This window comes from Oryctolagus cuniculus, chromosome 7 (assembly GCF_051225735.1).
Source record: "Oryctolagus cuniculus isolate XC-2025 breed Fujian yellow rabbit chromosome 7, ASM5122573v1, whole genome shotgun sequence".
Taxonomy (NCBI): Eukaryota; Metazoa; Chordata; class Mammalia; order Lagomorpha; family Leporidae; genus Oryctolagus; species Oryctolagus cuniculus.
The window spans coordinates 126914143-126933399 of NC_142873.1; the positions used below are offsets into that span (position 1 = coordinate 126914143).

A 19257-nucleotide genomic window follows, 5' to 3' on the forward strand; every position below is an offset into this window, starting at 1 on the left:
GTAAGGAATGTCAACAAAGGGGGAGTTTGGGAGGAGGAGAAATCCATTCCAGCATGACCAAGGAACCCTCGGAGGTGGAGAATCTGTGCTGGCCTTGGGAGAAGGAGCCGCTTGGGCAGTGGTCTAGAGATGCAGATGTGCAGGGGTGTGTGTGTGCAGAGAGGAAGGGAGCAGGTGAAGAGGGGAAATAAACTAGAGGTGTGTCCTGGCTAAAACGGAGAGAGCGGGAAGGGGAAGAGCTCGGGTATGCACAGAGTGCCTGCTTTGCTGTCTGGCTTGCAGTGTGCCAGGTGCTTTCCACCCTGTAACTACTTTAATCCTCACAAGCCGTGCAGTCGGGCTATTTAGCCCCAACTGAAAGATGAAAGTGACTTCCGCATGGTCAGTCACATAGCTTGGTTCACACCTAGGAATGCTGAGTTCAAAAGTCCACATTTTTTTTATTTTATTTATTTATTTATTTATTGACAGATAGAGTTAGACAATGAGAAAGAGAGAGAGAGAAAGGTCTTCCTTCCATTGGTTCACCCCCCAAATGGCCGCTATGGCCAGAGCTACACTGATCCGAAGCCAGGAGCCAGGTGCTTCCTCCTGGTCTCCCATGCGGGTGCAGGGCCCAAGCACCTGGGCCATCCTCCACTGCTTTCCCGGGCCACAGCAGAGAGCTGGACTGGAAGAGGAGCAACCCGGACTAGAACCCGGCACCCATATGGGATGCCGGTGCCGTAGGCAGAGGATTAACCAAGTGAGCCATGGCGCCGGCCCCAAAAGTCCACATTCTTTTCCGTGAGGCTGTGTGAGGCCGCAGAAACCCTGACTAGGGCTCTGTTCTTTCTCCTCTGTTGAGCCCTCGACCTCAGTCTTCCTTCCCAAGATGCGGGGAGTCTTTTGGCTTACTTCTGCACGCTCATCTCCTGCTAATCTCATATACTGCTTTGACTTTGGAAGTGACTGAGAGCGTGAACCTGGATTCAGAGAGATCAGGGTTTAATTCCCAGTCTCTGGGACAGACATTTGCCATGTGGTTAAGATGCCTACATCCCATATCAGAGTGCCTGGGTTTGGCACTCAGCTCTGGCACTGTCTCCCAGTGTCGGCTTCCTGCCAATGCAGACCCTCGGAGGCAGCCATGATGGCTCAGGTAGCTGGGTCCTTGACACCTATGTGTTGGATTGGTTGCCAGCTCTGGCTCTGGCTCTGGCCCTGGATTGTTTGGGGAGTGAACCAGTGGATGGGAGCTCTCTGTGTGTATATGTGTGTGTCTGCTTCTTGAATAAATAAGTTTCATTAAAAATTTTAAATTCCTGTCTCTTATCCTTATTGGAAGGCAGTAGTTAGGTGTAGAGACCCTGGAGTCAGACTGGCTGGGTTTGAGTCCGTCTGTGTGCTGCCACTTCAGTGAGTTATTTAACCTTGTTAAGTCTCAGTTTCTTCATCTATAAAATGCGGATGCAAATATTAGCTACTTCGTGGAGTTGTTAGGAGAATTAGGATAACTTCCATTGAACAGCGCAGGTCCTAGCCGTGTTCAGGTATTCAGTGAATGTTAGCGGTAGCAGTAATCATGACATTGGTTATGTGGATGCCCAGCTAGGTGTTGCTTTCGGGCTGTTTTCCCTCCGTCTTACTCTGGCATTGTTACCTTGTCTTTCTTCTCAGTGCCCTAGCAGAAAAACTGAAATACTGGCTGGTTCCATCATAGGGCTGCAAAGCCTGCCGTGATGGAAGGTGCCTGTAGGAGAGGGCTAAGAAAGGCCCCGGGCTTGTTGGAGAACCTTATCTGACCTGATCTGTTTCCACCCACCTCCCTGCACGGTAAGCAGGAGGGGGACTGCATCCTCACTTCTGTTGGCACAGGCTTCAGCAGCGCCCGGCAAAAGCCCTCCAGGTACAAGAAGAATGACTGGAGAAGTGGTGCTTAGTTCAGTTCTTTGTCTCCAGCTTCAGCCCTGCTGTCCTCAACTTAAGCCGTTTCTCACTGTTCCATTTGCCATGAATATAGAAAAGTTACTTCGGATTATAAAAGGAGGATGAGATCAAGAGTTTCTCGTGAGAACCTTTTCCGTGCTTAAAGGCAGAATCCAGCTAGGCCTCATCTTCTCCTCTGCAGGCTAACCAGCCTTGGTTTCTTTGACCGCTCTCCTAAAACCTGTTTTCCATAGCCTGGATCGCATTGGTTATGCTTCTTTGCTTTCTCTTTGGTTTTTCTACTTCCCGGCAGTGACCCAGACTGTGCTCAGTCTGCTAATGAAAGGCCGGCTAAAACAGTAGAAGGGGATTTTCATCCATTCTTCAGCATCTGTTAAGCCTTGGCCTCTGCCAGACCCTGTGCTAGGATCCAGAGGTGAATCACACGTGGTCTCTGCCCTACCCCAGCTCAGTCTGGGTGATGCTATCTAGAAAAATGTCACAGCCATCGTGATTGAATTAGGCACAAGTAGGGAAACTGGAAGTTGTTTAGGGCAGTCAGGTGGAAATAGATGTCCAGCCACAGTCGCTCTGGTACGTATTTCCCTTGTGCTGTTGCTCTACAAAGACAAAAATGAGCAGTTGTAATGGAGACCATGTGACCCACGAAGTGTCAAATATTTATTCATTGTTTGGCCCTGTATTGAAAAAAATAGAGCCAATCCCTGCTATAGGCAACGGGAAGAGACCTGTGGCAGGCCTGGCAGTTAAAGGGGTTCACAGTTGTCCCAGGAAGTGCTGTAGTGGCAGTGGGGGAGGGAGGAGCGCCTGAGTTTCCTTGGGCCTGGATATAGTTCCATGGGGCCTCAGAGACTTGTTTGGAAATAGAAAGGAAGGGCGGTACCATGTGCTGATGTCTCTCATGGACGCTAAGGAGTTTGTGAATGAAGCAGTACATTCAGATTCACTAGAGTGATGCCAGGCACTGTGTGAGATGCTGCGACTACAGACATAAGAAAGATGCTCCCTGCCTTTGAGGAGCGCCTGGCCTGTGGGAGGGCCCATGCACGTGTGTGTGGCCTGCTGTGTCTGCATACTGTGGACTCACTTACATGTTGGATGAACTTGGAAAGGAGGAAGACTGCTGCCATGACTTGTAAGACTACTTTGGGTAATTTGCACTGGGCCTTGAAGGATGAGTAGAAGTTACTTTTCAAGGAGCTGCATACCAGGCTAAGGGAATGTCTGATGGTGCGAGCATTTGGAGCCTAAGAAGACAGGAGAGAAGGGGGCATTAGGAACACTGTGGCTGGGAGGGTGGAAGGATAATGTGATCTGACAGAGAGGCTGGAAGGAAGCAGAGAGCAGGGGCTGGGGACAGCGCCAGTTAGGGACACGTGCTTTGAGGCGATGGGGAAGCACAAGCCTTTGCAGAAATTTGGCCCACGAGCCCAGAATTCAGACTTAAGCAGTATTTTCAGAGCTTTCCCCCAGGAAAAGGGGAAGCACATATTGTTTTGTAGAGAAGAGGTTGACAAAGCAGTTTCGACACATGATAGCTGGAGCCACAGAATGAACGCCAGCAGTGGACACAGAGAAAAGGACGTCATCAGATTGAGAAGGAGCAGTGAGGGCACATTTGTCCATGCGTCTTTGTCTCTCTGGCTCTGCTACCTCTCGCCAATCGGACTTGGGCCTGGTCTCTGGGTGGTAGAGCCAGAGCTCATTCATCTCTCTCTCTCTCTCTCTCTTTTTTTTTTTTTTTTGACAGGCAGAGTGGACAGTTAGAGAGACAGAGAGAAAGGTCTTCCTTTTGCCGTTGGTTCACCACCCAATGGCCGCTGTGGCCAGCGCGCTACGGCTGGCACACCGTGCTGATCCGAAGCCAGGAGCCAGGTGCTTCTCCTGGATCCGAAGCCAGGAGCCAGGTGCTTCTCCTGGTCTCCCATGCGGGTGCAGGGCCCAAGGACTTGGGCCATCCTCCACTGCACTCCCTGGCCACAGCAGAGAGCAGACTGGAAGAGGAGCAACCAGGACAGAACTGGTGCCCCAACCAGGACCAGAACCCGGAGTGCCGGCGCCACAGGCGGAAGATTAGCCTATTGAGAGGAGACAAGCTCAGCGTTTACTTTGTGCACGAGACTTCTCAGAGTGAACAGCAGTGTCTGTCTCTGACGCCCGGGCCAGTCACATCTTTTGGGGTCTGGTGTCCCACAGTAGAAGCAGAATCTGAGGAGCTTTGCTCAGACCCTTGTTAAATCTTCCAGTGCATGGGGCCAGCATTGTGATGTAGCAGGTAAAGCCACTGCCTGCAATGCTGGCATCCCCTATGAGCACTGGTTCGAGTTCCAGCTGCTCCACTGCCGATCCAGCTCTCTGCTAATGTGCCTGGGAAAGCAGAGGATGGCCCAAGTGCTTGGGATCCTGCACCCACATGGGAGGCCCAGAAGAAGCTCCTGGCTTCAGCATGCCCCAGCCTTGGCTGTTGTGGCCATTTGGGACAGTGAACCAGCAGATAGAAGATCTCCGTCTCTCCCTCTCTCTGTAACTCTAACTTTCAAATAAATAAATAAATCTTTAAAAATAATAAATAAATCTCCAGTGTGTGATCCCAGCATTTTCACGTGCCCAGATGTCTGATTGGTAAAGAGCTGGGGACATCCGTGCTTGCCTTGTGTAGACCTACACACTGGTGTGATCCGAAGTCTGGGCTCCATGCAGGCTGATCTCTATCGTCTCTGGCTCTCAAAAAAGTCAGCATTTTTGGGCCCCTGCACCTGCATGGGAAGACCTGGAGGAGGCTCCTGGCTCCTGGCTTTGGATCGGCACAGTTCCAGCCGTTGCGGCCATTTGGGGAGTGAACAGTGGATGGAAGACCTCTCTCTCTCTCTGCCTGTCCTCTCTTTGTGTAGCTCTGATTTTCAAATAAATAACTATTTTTTTTTTTAAAAAGTCAAGATATATATGACCTTTCTGTCCTGTTTTTTCAGATTTCACTCCAGATAGGATGAAGCAGAGGCGGATGTAGAACCTACAGGGGCCATTGAAACACTTCCTGTAGCTGGAAGACTCCAACCTGCTGACGGCAACATCATCTCATTTGGAATTTCAAGGTCGCAGAGGATCACCTCTCAAAAGTTGGGGAAGCCTGTAGGTAAGATCGAGTGTGCATTTTACATGTCCTTTTAGATTACTTCAGGCCGAAGGATCGGGTGTTTCCAGAGCCTCATTTTCGTTGTTGAGCTGGGCAGCTGGGATTAGCTGAGTGCCTTCGTGCCTGAGACAGGCATCAGGAAGGAGGAGGACTTTTCTACCAGAATCAAATGGCAGATGGCCATAAGGAAAACTCTGCAGTAAATAAAACATGCTTATTGAGTTATAAATTTATTTATTATTTGAAAGGCATAGAGAAAGAGAAACAGAAAGACATCACTCCCAAATGCTCAGAACAGCCAGGGCCAGGCCAGGCTGAAGCCAGCATCCAGAAGCTCAATATGTGTCTCCCACATAGGTGGCAGGGACACAGATACTTGAGCCGTCCCCTGCTGCCTCCCAGGGTCAGCAATAGCGGGAGACATGAAGGGAGGCAGAGCCAAGACGTGAACCCAGGCACTCTGATGTGAGATGCAGGCACCCCAGCAGCAGCTTGACTACTTTGCCAAATGTCCATCCCTGCTTACTGACATTTTAAAAAAAAAATTATTTATTTATTTGAAAGTCAGAGTTACAGAGAGAGAAGGAGGCAGAGAGAGAGAGAAAGAGGTCTTCCATCCACTGGTTCACTCCCAATTGGCCACAACAGCTGGAGCTACACTAATCCAAAGCCAGGAACCAGGAGTTTCCTCCAGGTCTCCCACGCGGTTGCAGGGGCTAAGGACTTGGGCCATCTTGTACTGCTTTCCCAGGCCATAGCAGAGAGCTGGGTCGAAAGTGAAGCAGCTGGGACTCGAACTGGCGCCCATATGGGATGTCAGTGCTGCACGCTGGGGCTTTAACCTGTTGCGCCACAGCGCTGACCCTAAAGATCCTTGTACACTCTCCTTCTCACAGAAATCCAGTTCTTTACTCCTCTTTACTATAATTTTGTTGTTATTGTTATTTAAAAAATTTTAAGATTTACTTATTTATGTGAAAGAGTTACAGAGAGAGAGAGGAAGAGACAGAGAGATCTTCCATTCTCTGATTCACTCCCCAAATGGCTACAATGGCCAGGGCTAGGCCAGGCCAAAGCCAGGAGCCAAGAACTTCTAGGTTTCCCACATGAGTGGCTGGGTCCCAAGTACTTGGACCATCTTCTGCTGCTTTTCCCAGGCCATTAGCAGGGAGCTGGATTGGAAGTGGACCAGCGAGGACATAAACAGGCACCCATTTGGGATGCTGGTGTTGCAGACAGAGGCTTAAGCCACTATGCCACAATGCCAGCCCCTGTTATTTAAAATTTTTTCTTAATATTTTCATTTGAAAGTCATAATGACAGAGAGAGGTATTCCATCTGCTGGTTCACTTCTCAAATGCCCATGACAGCCCGGGCTGGGCCAGGCCAAAACCAGGAGCCCAGAACTCAATCTCTGTCTCCCACAGTGTACATTAGCAGGAAGCTGGATCAGAAGCATAGGAGCTGGAGTTTTTGTTTGTTTTATTTTTGTTTTTGTTTTTATTTATTTATTTGAAAGGCAGAGTTATAGAGAAGGAGAGGCAGAGAGAGAGAAGTCTGCCATCCACTGATTCATTCCCCCAAATTGCTGCAATGGATAGGGCTGGGCCAAACTGAAGCCAGGGGCCAGGAGCTTCATCTGGGTCTCCCACATAGGTGCAGGAGCCCTGGGTCTTTGGGCCATCCTCCACTGCTTTCCCAGGCACATTACCAGGGAGCTGGATCAGAAGTAGAGTAGCTGGGACTTGAATTGGTGACCATACAGGATGCTGGCTCTGCAGACCATGGCTTAACCCACTATGCCACAGTGCTGACCCTGAGCTGCAACTCGAACCGGCACTCAGATATGGGATACAAGCATCCCAAGAGGCATCTTAACTGCTGTGCCAAACACTCACCTCCTGCTTGCTGTTTCTTAGGCACACACTTCCTTCTCCCCTTGCGCATCCTTCCTCTTGTCATTCCTTCCACCAGGATGTACAGTAACAGCTCTGAAGGCTGCTTGTGATCCCAGGGTCAGAACAGAGGGAGAAGACTGGCTCCAGTCTAGACCTTTGCCTCTGAGGATCTCATACCCCAGCCTGACTGAGGCCTGCTGTAGGCCACCCTGCTGGCAGCCACCTGCTGGCCCCCGAGCAGGCCTCCCCTTCCGGTTTCACTGCAGTCTCCACGCAGCTGCCCAGCCTTCCAACATGCCAGGCTCCTGGGGAAAGGACACCTTAGCCCCTTGGAATTTTGTGTACACACAGAGCGTCCTTTGATTTAGCCGATTTCACAGGTAGCGCCTTTCATCCACTGTGTGCTAGGTTTGACTCGCTTCTGTCTGAGTGGTGCTCTGCCCTGTCTCCTGCACAGTAATGATGCCATCAGAAACCACATCAACCAACTACCAGGTCAGGCAGAAGCAGACCAACAGCCTTGTACCAGATACCCGTACTGCCACAAAATAATGTGGATGGACTTTGGTTTTGGCTCATTTTTTATCAGAAGTCAAAATACAAAGCTGATGTGTTACATTTTAGATCAATGGACGATGAGAACGTGGTGATAACGTGAGCAAGCGCTTTGCTAGCCAGCGTCTTTGCATCAGAGCACACGCAGTAAAGAAGAGCACCCGCACCCTTGAGCAGGGAGCCTGGCTGCCTGAGCGGGACCACAGCTCACTCACGGCACACCGGGAGGGCAGCTCTGTGCTAAGGGTTATAAGCAAAAGCATTCCCATGGGTGCCCAGCCTGCTCTTACCGACTACTCACTTCAGCTGTACAGCATTAATGTTGAAATACAGCATAAGCTTGAACCCTGAGTCAGACTACCTGGATTTAAATCCCGGCTGTGCCAACTTACTGGCTGTGTAACCGAGGAAAATCACTTAATCTCTTCATACTTCAGTTTCTTCATCTGCAAAATGCGGATAATAATTAAGCTTATCTCATAGAGTTGTGAGGATTAAATAAATTAGTACAGGTTGAGTGTCTTTAATCTGAAAATACGAAATTGAAAGTGCTTCAAAATCTGAAACTTGGACTTAAAAAGTTTTAGATTTGGGGCCATTTTGGATTTTGGATTTTTTTTTTTTTAAGATTTATTTATTTATTTGAAAGGCAGAGTTACAGAGAGGCAATGGCAGAGACAGAGAGACAGACAGACATAAAGAGATCTTCCATCTGCTGGTTCACTCCCCAAATGGTTGTAACGGCTGGAGTTGGGCTGATCTGAAGCCAGGAGCTTCTTTCGGGTCTCCCACGTGGGTACAGGGGCTCAAACACCTGAGCTATCTTCTACTGCTTTCCCAGGCCATAGCAGAGAGCTAGAGCGGAAGTGGAGCAGCCGGGACTCAAACCGGCACCCATATGGGATGCTGGCACTGCAGGCAGCAGCTTTACCCACTAGGCCACAGCGCTGGCCTCGGATTTTGGATTTTAAGTCTATGCAAGCATTCCAAAACCTGAAAAACTACAGAATCTGAAACACTTCTGGTCTAAAGAATAAAGGGAGACTCAGTCTATATATGTGAAGTGTGGTGTTTGTAAAGTGCTTAGAACCTTGCCTGGCATGATACGCACCTGTCAGCATACATGTGCTGTAACTACTACTGGGAGTAGTGTGTACTGTGACTGCTACTGCTTCAACGACCTGGTCCACCCCACTTTTTTCTCATCCCCAGTTTTCTTTATTTTCTCAGCTTCCGGTTTGCCTTGGGGCCCTCAGTTGAGGGCCGAGATGGCAACTGTGTCCATATTAGCCTCATCCTCTTGTTCTCACCACTGTTCCCTCCCACAAAGCTCTTATGGTGGGAGGGACTCGCGCCTGCAGGCTGGGACCTTGAACAGGACTCCGGAGTACTTGGGCGAGGAGCACGAGCCAGGTTCATGGAGCTGAAGGAGCCAACAAAGCCGTGTTCTTAGGGGCAAGGTGATCATCTTTGGGGTCACACACCAGATATGAGAACTTGGTGAGGTCTTTGTAGGCCCTGCCCTCACATGGGGTAAGGTCTGGTGGCTTTGGGAGCCATTTGGCTTCTAAGACTCCCTGGAGAAATGAGAGTTCTTCCAGAAGCCTGGCTCGAGGTCAGCTTACAGGGGAGCGGTGGTCGAGGCTTGCGTGTCAGGACTGTCTGTTACTAGTGCAGCCCTCAGGGAGAGACTCCTTGCCCCCATCCCTGTGCTCTGTGAGTTCTCCGGGCCTCCCCCATGCAGGAGCCAGGTGGCTTCTTGGATCTGAATCCTTACCATCAGCACTTGTTGGCCAACAAGGTTTACTAAGAAATGAAAACATGCATCTCTCTTTTAGTGGAGAAAACAAGATAAACACGTGCTTGGAATAGAAACATCTGTTACACCGATGGAGGCACGGCGCCTTCCCACTTGGTCTGCCACCACTCCCCTCACGTACTCCATGCTCCAGGCAGCCTGAGCCGTGGGCAGCAGCACTAACCATCCATGCCGCCCCTCCTGCCAGCTCAGTGCCAGCTTTTCCTCAGTCTGGGGCACCCTCTCCCAGCCTCCACCTTAGCCAGATCCCACTCATCCTCCAGCCGACAGCTTTGAGTTACTATGCAACTGGTTTAGAGTCCTGTCGTCTGCTCCATGCTATGTCCCTGTCACGGCACGTGGCCTGCTGCGTTGAAACTGTTGTGTACGTCAGTAGGATGAAATGACGCAAGGGCAGAGACCGTGTCCTCTGCTGTAGTCTAGACCTGGACCATCAGGTGCCCAGCGAATACACTATTGCTGAATGAGAAACTGTTTCCTTCCTCATTTGATCTTACAACAGCCTGTGTAAGGCCCAAGCCTTACTTTTCCCCCTTTTCATATACAAAGGGGGTTCAAAAATGCCTGCAAAATGGAATTAAATCTTAAGTTTATTTTGGTACAAGAAAATTGAAATCCATGCATAGATTTTTTCATAGGATACATTTCCCATGAACATTTTAGAGCCCTTTCATATACATAGATTTCGAAACCTTTTGGCACGCAAATAAACTTCATTTTTTAGTTTATTACTTTTAGATTTAAAATTTAACAATTTTTAATATCTTGCCACATATGTTGCATATATAGATATCACATACATGCCTATACGTACTATTTTTTCTTAAAGACAGATAAATTAATATCACAGAGGGATTCATGACAATGATCGTAACATGGGGAAAGAAGGGTATTTTGTCACATACATTCTTTTTTTTCTTTTTTAGATTCATTTATTTATTTGAAAGTCAGAGTTACACAGAGAGAGAAGGAGAGGCAGAGAGAGCGAGAGAGAGAGAGGTCTTCCATCTGCTGGTTCACTCACCAGTTGGTCACACAGCTGGAGCTGTGCCAATCCAAAGCCAGGAGCAGGAGCTTCTACCGGGTCTCCCATGCAGGTGCAGGGGCTCAAGGACTTGGACCATCTTCTACTGCTTTCCCAGGCCAGCAGAGAGCTAGGTCAGAAGTCGAGCAGCCGGGTCTCGAACTGGTGCCATATGGGATGCCGGCACTGCAGGCGGCAGATTTATCCACTACACCACAGCGCCGGCCCTTTGTCACACACATTCTAAGCTTGTCTTCTTCTTTTTTTTTTTTTTTAAGATTTATTTATTTTATTTGAAAGTCAGAGTTACACAGAGAGAGGAGAAGCAGAGAGAGAGAGAGAGAGAGAGATCGTCTATCCTCTGGTTTACTTCCCAATTGGCTGCAACGGCCGGAGCTGTGCCGATCCGAAGCCGGGAGCCAGGAGCTTCTTCCAGGTCTCCCACGTGGGTGCAGGGGCCCAAGGACTTGGGCTGCCTTCTACTGCTTTCCCAGGCCATAGCAGAGAGCCGGGTCGGAAGTAGAGCAGCCAGGACTTGAACTGGTGCCCATATGGGATGCTGGCGCTTCAGGCCAGGGTGTTAGCCAGCTGCGCCGCAGCGCCAGCCCCTAAGCTTGTCTTTTAATTCTGTTTTCCACAAACGTTGTTAAGTCCCCACTCGTAAAGAAACTGATACTCTGGGGAACTAAGCAGCTTGTCTGAGTTCCTGGAGCAGTGAAGAGCCCCTGGCTCTCAGGCGCGAATGTTCATTACACTTTTGGTTGTTGTTGTTTTTACTAAGTATTTCCTCTAAATAAAATAGCATTTTTTAAAATATTAAAATAATAGTATTTTAAAATTATTTATTTTCATTTTATTTGAAAGGAGAGAGACAGAGATCTTTACCAATTGATTCACTCCCCAAATGCCCACAAAAACCAGGGTTGGGCCAGGCCAAAGCCAGGAGCCCGGAACTCAGTCTGGGTCTCCCACGTGAGTGGCAGGGATCGAAGAACTTGAGTCATCCTCTGCCATCTCCCAGGGAAGTCGCTAGCAGGAGCCAAGATTCAAACCAGACACTCATATGGGATGTGGAGCTAAGCCAGATGCCTGCCCCAGCGTTTGTTGTTTTCTTCATGGTTATAAAATTAATATCTAAAAGGCACCAATATTCCTGAAATGATTTTTATCACTGGATGTTGAATTTCAACACAGAGAATCTGGACACAGTTTTAAAACCAATCAGATTCTTCCCTGTCAGCAGCATGCTTCCTGTCCAGTTCCACTTCCCTGTCTGCCAACACACACAAGTGGTGGCCACCAAGCCCCGCCCAAGAGGAGGGCAAGGGCTGGGAGCCGCGGACGTGCTGGGAGCCTCTCGTCCAGTTTGGGTCTGAAAAGAATTCTCACTTTTCCTCTTCAGTAACAGACCCATTGCCCAGTCCTATACCAAGGACCAGCCTTCTGGATAGAAAAGTAAGGACCTTTGGCGTCCTAGGATTCTTTTTGAGGTGGAGTTTGTCAGGGAAGTGAGAAAATGCTTGAACGGAACTCGTTGAACTGAATCTCCTTACTTCACATGGTCTGCAGGGCCGAGGTGTCCCCATGTTCCTCCCAGCACGTGCACTGCATCCCTCCGGGACCCACGTGACCTGCACTGCACCTTACGCTTGGAGTGTGCCTCGTCTCGCATCAGTCTCATGTCAGCGCGCAGTGTCTGATGGCTGTTGGGAGTCTGACACTCTGTCGTGGGTGAACAAGGGACAGCCTTGGCCTTTCAGGACACGGAGCCAAATGAAACCAGTGCTCTGAGGGTGCTTCTTGCAGGATGTTGGAGAACAGGATGGAGCAGTAACTCCCAGCTCTGCTCAGCACTACCCTCTAATTTCATGATGCTGAACTGATTCTAAAGTGTTTGCACAAACCGTAGCTTGTCTGCAAAGGGCCCAGGTCTTCTCAGCTGGACTTTGATGGCCAAGAATTCCTAGGCCAAGGGAAGCCATTGTGCCAAGATGCAACTTGACGATGGGGCCTTACACCCAGAGGAAGCATGTAGCCAGTGATTACGTGCCTACTGGACTAACGTGCCCCTGACCTGCCTGGGGACTCTGCAGTAAAATAGTGTGGACAGCCTCCCAGTGGGGACCCATGAACCCCTTGGTGAGATTACGACATCCCTCCCTCCACCCCCAGCCCCCGTAAACAGGGAAGTTAAGTGTGTTTCTTTCACTTCACTGTCTTCCCACATTTTCCTTTCTAGTTGCAAACACAACTCTCCAACAACAAGTTCTGTTTCCAAGGCAAGGCTTAGCCATTTGTGCCTTCTGGCGTCCCCTCTTCCACTGAATCCATGCAGAATAGACCAGGTACTCGATCTTCTCGCGTGAAGCCATAAAACCTAATAGTGAGTGTGCGGCCAAGCTCAGAGGCATGCTTCTTCCGCAAGAGGCTCCCGCAGCCCTGCTGTGGTAAAGGCCGAGTATAAATTGCCGCTAACAGGGTTTTCTAGCTAGAGTCGTAAGTATGTCTGAGCATCCCCTGTGAATTATAATGCCGCCAGCTCTCTCGCCGCTCCTCTGCACTGCCTGCCTGTCGGCTGTTTTGCTTGTCTTCAGGCCCTCGATCTGGACGTGGACAGGGGATGGAGAATGAGCTGAACCCCAAAGCTGTCTGCACTTGGCTCACAGGGCTGAGAAAATAGATGGGGACCAGGGTTGACATTGGACTCCGTGCAAGGTCAGGATAAAGGGCCAGGGCTCCCTTCTCAGCCTGCGGATCCATGGCCCGGGCTCGTTCCCTGAGTTCCTGCCGATGAGGGGCCTGCATGTTATTTCTGCAGAATTCCTCCCTGTGCTCAGGAGAAGTGCTTGGGCCGCTTTTTCCTTTTAACTCACCTTGATGAGTGTTGGTGTTCTGGTGCCAATGTTGGTGTGTAGTGCTTTGAATTCACAGGGCGTTGCACTCCCCAGCTATAGCTTGTCCTCGAAGTCGTTGGCTACAGTAATATTTTGAGATCTTCAGTGGATTTCTTTTTTCCATGTGCCTATCTTCTCTATTTTCAAAAGAATAACGTAAAACCTGCTGTCATCAGGGCCCCAGAATGCAAGAGAATGTTTGCATTGAGCTGGCAGGCCCTTGGCTGTTGCCCACGCTTTCTGGATTGCGGTGGCTCAAAGCCGTTCTGCATGCGCTCTCTCCGCGGCCGCCGTGTGCTGGCCTCTGAGGACAGCGCATGGCCGGGCATCAGTGCTAATCAGTCTTCCAGGCAGACGGGCCATTTCTCTGATCACGTTCAACCGCATCCTCTGAGAAGAGAGCGGGCTTTTCCCCTCAGTGGGCAAAGAGCCAGCCATTTTAAAATCTCTCTCAAAGAAAAGAAAAGAAAAAAAACCAGCAACCCAGAGCCTGTGTTTATTGAAGGCTGGTCTGAAAGTCTCTCACACCGTTCACCCCATCAGCACTCGAGTGCCTCTATTTTAGAAGGATGTAAAGGTTTAATCACCCTGGTGGGGATTTAGACCAGAGACTTCAGAGAAATCTTATTATTTCTAACTGCAGGCAAAGAGTATTAAGGCTCCACTCTGGATCAGGGGCATGACATGTTCTATAAGTAATTTATCTTTCACAGGGGACGGCCCGAATGGAGTGTCTTAGGAACAGTCCTGTGATTGGGCCCTGGCTCACTGGTCCTCCTGTCTGAGCCCCTGCCTGACTCTCCTGCCCAGTGTCTGGAAGTCTGCCTCACGGATCCTCCCTTGAAGACGGGGGGCCAGGTGCATGCCAGTGAGAGAGAATAATGTCTTTGCCACAGTGACCTTACCCAGCAGCCTGTCGGGGACCTCTCGACCACAGGCTTCTGGAAGGGCCAGGGAGGGGAGAGGATGCTGTGGGCTCCACTGGCACTCGGTCTGTGCTGCGGGACGTGGAGGATTTTAAGGTCATTCTCAACCTGCTGCCAGCCCTCTTGTGAGCGCTCCCCCAAGGGGGGTCACTGAGCTTGTGGTTTGTCTGCACACGCCCCTGCTCCCACCCACTTCTCGCCCAGCTCCCTGGGTCCTGCCTTTCGGGTGCTGAGACTAGAGGGCGTCACAGGTGGAGCTGTGCTTGCAGAGTCATTATTCGGTTGGGGAAATACAGTTTGACTGGTGGCAGATCTAAATCCATGCGCTAATGAGCTTGGTTAAAGCAGGCTTCTGCTATCCTCCTTTAATCTAGCCTGCCTGTCTGAGTTCCTTTCCACAGTTAATGATCTCCTATAATGGTTTTGCCTTTAGTTTTGCCTTCTGGGTCAAAACAAATCAATAGTCCTCACAGATATTTAAAAACCATCCGTGTAAAGCTCCTGGTCCCCCTCCCTCTTTCTCTCCTGGGTGAACTTGGAGCCTGATCAGTACAGTGGTGTTCCCCTGACCTGTCCTCTTCTCTCCCAGAGATGGGCAGCAGTGAGCCCCTTTCAGTCGCAGACAGCGAGAAAAGGAAGAAGAAGAAGCGGAGAGCCCGGGCTGCCGACTCCTTGCCGGGGAGGTTTGAAGGTCGGTATCACAACTCTCCTAGCCCTGGGATGTAGCTCCCCAAGCACGGGGAAGCATTCTGTTGCCCGTGGGTCTGGATACCAGGCTGTGCCATCCTGGAGCCAGCAGGGGTTAGCTGTGTGATTCGGGGGAAGGATGGGCTGAGCAGATTGACACAAAGGTGGGACAGAGAGAGCAAGGTTGGGGAAGGCTCTCGAATGATGCACTGGCCCCCATCCATGGGCCAACACCACCTCAGAGGGCGTGTGTGGAGTGAGACTGCCCAGGGTGCACGTGCTCCTCTTCAGCTGATTCTTCCCTGGCTGTTCCTGGAGGGGCTGCTGAGAAGTAGGACGGCCATATTAGAGGACGCAAGAAACACCAGGGGCCGGGGCTGCAAATGAAACTTCCATCATGTGTAAGCAAAGAATTTGCTCCTAGAGATTGCAGCTGCTCGTGCTGCACATGCTTGATCCCGTGTTAAAGAGTGCACGGGTGTTCCGGAAGTGCCGTGTTGGGTCATCGGACACTTCTAGACACCATCCCCACGTGGGGCATATGACTCAGTGCTGATGCTGTGGTCATTGGGTGATCGGAGCTAGGGTAGGTGGACCATAGCCACTTCTATAGGGGACAGACCAGATCAGAAGCTAGTGCTAGGAGTAACTTGTCCCCTTCAACTCTTGTTTCTCTCATTGTGAGGCCCTCATGGTCCCTCTTCCCAGCCTTGCAGACACACCAGTAAGCTGGCTGTCTTGTAGAGTGGTTCTAATAACATGTGCTTATGAGTTGGGAATATGGCGCCCCAGCACCGACCTGTGCTGGTGCGTGTAAAGGCCTGATGGCAAGGTGACCATAGGGAGAAAGATGGCATTTAAAACGCCAGCAGTGTGCCACCATTCTCATGAGCAGCTGCAAGACCAAACTGCGATGGAGCCAAGAAGGTACTTACTGGAGGGGTTTGGAGTTTGTCTTCCCTTAACTTAGACAGTGGACATCTATGTGTACATGTGCATGTGTGGCAGGGGAAGATGGGTTACAAATGCCCCAGAGGTTTTAGAACAGTTTCCAGATCAGCAGGTCTTTTGCTCTCTCAGTGAAAATGAGAGTGTTTACTGTTATCTGAGGATTGCTTGTGCAGTTATAGAAGTATTCAGCTCAGTCCGCGGGCTTAAATGAGAGGAAGGTGCTGAGAACAGGGAGGTCAGGTCAGCGAGGGCTGTGGTGGAGATGTGGCCTCCTTTCGAGAGCGCTTAGAGAACCCATGCTGTCTGTAAGCTTGGGCAGGCCACCCAGTTGTTCTCAACCCAGGCCTGTTACTCTGTCACAGCCACTCTGACTCAGTGCCCTAAAACCTCGAAGCATCGTTTGCAGGCTACTTCCGTCTCTTATTTCCTGTGGCTGACTTCTGGAAACTTCTCAGAAACCTCCAGTGACGTCCACTTTCTGTGGTGTAAAACGGTGTTCTACTCCCCGTTGTCTCAGCAGTGCTTAGCAAGGAGCTCGCCACAAAGCACATGCTCCGCAGAGCGTTCCCTCTCCAGGAGGATGGCCCAGACTGCCCGAGCGGATTCAACCTTTCCCTGTCCCTGCTGTTCTCCCTGCGCCTTGTCCCTCAGGAATAGTTCTTACCAGTGCCGGGGCCATTCTGAACCACTCGTGTGTGTAGCTGTCAAGCCTGCGGGCCTGTGACCGCTGGAGGTGAGGGACTCGAGCCTCTCCTCGTTCTGCCCCTCCTGTGCTGTCTGACACTTAGTAGGTGCTCAGAAGCATCTGCAGAACGGAAACCCCAATCCCTCCAGCAACCTCAACTCTCAAAAGAGGAACAGGATGCCTTCCGTGTGGTCTCGTTGAGAAACCGAGTCCGGAGATGACTGGGAGGTGACGCGTCTTTCTCGTCAGCAAGCGTGCCGTGGTCATTGTGCGCCTGTTCGGCCTGTGCCGTCACAGCGGGGAAGCTGGGTGCCGGAGGCGCCTCTTCCCACCCCAGCTTGCAGTGGGATGACTCACCTTGTTATTCCTCTCACCCATTTCACCTCTAGATGTGTACAAGCTGACCTCTGAGTTGCTGGGAGAGGGAGCCTATGCCAAAGTTCAAGGCGCCGTAAGCCTGCAGAGTGGCAAAGAGTACGCTGTCAAAGTGAGTGTCTCGTCTGCACGCCAGGCCCGGCCTTGCAAACAGCCATTCCTAGCTTGCCCTAAACCAAACGAGTTTCAGATTCCGCAGAGCTGTCTTCTCTGGATACAAATCTTACCTTCTCTACTTACTGGCTGTGTTACTCCTGGCAAGCTACTTAACCTCTCTGTCCTTCCATTTCCTCATCTGTAAAATGGATGTAATAGCAGAACCCTTACAGAACTATTTTGAGGATTGAATAATAATAGGTGAAGTGCTTAGAACAGTGCTTGGCTGATGACCAGCCGCTTTCATGATTCTGACAAAGTCAGCTTCAGGACGTGGTCCACCAGATCTGGGATTAGAAGGTCTGTCTAAATCTCTGTTTTGACAAACTATTACTGTTTATCTGTGGGCAAGTCTTTGAAGCTCCTTAAGTCTTGTTCCCAATTCTCTAAGTGATGATACCTGGCCTTTTTTTTTTAAGATTTTTTTATTATTTATGTTGAAAGAGTGACAGAGAGAGACAGAGCTTCCATCCACTGGTTCATTCCCCAGATGGCCACAATAATATCCAGGGCTGGGCCAGGAGCCAGGAGCTTCAACTTCATCTGGATCTCCCACATAGGTGTCAGGGGCTCAAACATTTGGGCCGTGATCCCCTTTCCCAGGCCATTAGCAGGGAGCTTGATCGGAAGTAGAGCAGGCAGGACTCGAACCAGCGCTCAGATATGGGATGCTGGCATCACAGCCACAGCTTAACTTACTGAACCACAACAAACACCCCAGGGACCCAGTTATTTGAGCCATAATCTGAATTGAGACCAGAGCCTGAACTTGAACCCAGGCATTCCAATACAGAAAGTGGACATTCCAAGGGGCATCTTAACCGCTGCTCCAAATGTCCACACCTGTTTTTTGTTTTTTGTTTTTTTACCAAGTTCCCTAGGTGATTCTGAAACACCTCTCCCCTCAAAGTTTCAGGACCACTGTTCTAGAGAAAGGATCTTATTAAGATCAAGAGGCCAACTCAGATTTTTTTCAGATCATCCACCTGAAACACTAGGTCTCAGCGCGGCCTCATACTGGCAAGCCCAGCCAGTTGGCTCCTGAAAGAAACCAACTTTGCCCATCCCAGCTGTGACTTATAAGAGAACAATACTTCTGTTCCTTTTTGGAAATAGATCACTATAAATTACAAGGAATTTTTTTTTAAAAATGCCTAAATATGGCAAAAACCACAAATGTAAGCTGATTTTCAGAGATTTGAATGCCCTTATAGCTGAAATATGTATTTTTTTTTAAGATTGGATCATGGCAGCTCTCTGCTGTGGCCTGGGAAAGCAGTAGAGGATGGCCCAAGACCTTGGGCCCCTGCACCCACGTGGGATACCCAGAAGAAACTCCTGGCTCCTGGAGTATAGGAACAAAGGAATAAGACAGACATCTTTAAAAACACAAAAAAATTGGCCCTGGCATCATTGGGCAAATACTGGCTGCTGGCTGGCAATCCTTTGGCTTCAGAAGTTCTGCCCGTGGCTCATGTCTTCCCTGCTCTTTGAAAGCTCCCTACAGATGGCTGCTTCCCACAAGACTTGGTTTATGATGGCTTTCCATAGGGCATCAGCTAAGAAATTCTAGGTTTCAGGGTCCCAGTAGAAGTTCAAGATAATCTGATCTCGAATTTCCTCTGTAACTTGCCAAATCATTGTCCATCTTCCTCTTTCTGCTGCTCCATCTCCGGTAGCAAGAGCCTGTCACCTCCTTGGAGAGGAGGACGCCGTTACCGGACAGTTGGCCAGCTAAGTACTTCTTCCTGACTGAGACCTGAAATGTGGCCGAGTGAAGCTGAGTAGCTGGGGTTGAGTAGCTTCTGTTCCCCCAGCCTGTCACTCTCAGACTGCTCAGAGTGGTCCCACATAGCCTGCTAGCAGACGTGGCTTGTTTCGAAATGTACAGCTGGCCGTGGCTGTTCATGCTCCTAGGGACGTGTGAGGTGTTCTGCACAGCAGTCTTTGAATGAAGGAGCAGACCCCCATTCTCTGCTGCCCACTGTGCGTGGGATGGCCGTGAGGCAGAGCCAGGCTCCACAGAGGACTTGCCCACAGGCCCTGTTTGCAACACTCTGGGGCTCTGGGCGGGTGCGGGTAGCTCATGAGAGGCAGCGGATGCCCATGCAGACCACCTGCTCCGCTGCTGGTGCCGCCATTCCTTCAGTCAGCATTTGCCGAGGGTCTCCAGGTGGGAGGTGTGGGGAAGCCTCCATTGTGGTGGGAGAGATGAAGCCTTGAGG

At 50.2% G+C, this 19257-nt stretch overlaps 1 protein-coding gene across 9 annotated transcripts in view; it reads left to right on the plus strand.

Annotated features, from left to right (window-relative positions):
- MKNK1 (MAPK interacting serine/threonine kinase 1) overlaps positions 1-19257 on the plus strand; it is a 41988-nt gene that overhangs the window by 3176 nt on the left and 19555 nt on the right. For 3 of the 9 annotated variants that reach the window (XM_089337399.1, XM_089337394.1, XM_089337398.1), the window contains exons 2-5: positions 4899-5062; positions 12598-12703; positions 14768-14869; positions 16891-16988. In XM_089337399.1, coding sequence (XP_089193525.1) covers positions 12688-12703; positions 14768-14869; positions 16891-16988 — 216 coding nt within the window. In that variant the 5' untranslated portion in view covers positions 4899-5062; positions 12598-12687. Of the gene's footprint in view, positions 1-4898; positions 5063-11927; positions 12498-12597; positions 12704-12952; positions 13074-13965; positions 14111-14767; positions 14870-16890; positions 16989-19257 lie in introns of all 9 variants that reach the window. The other 6 variants (XM_017346328.4, XM_002715662.6, XM_017346327.4 and 3 more) reach the window with 4 other exon arrangements.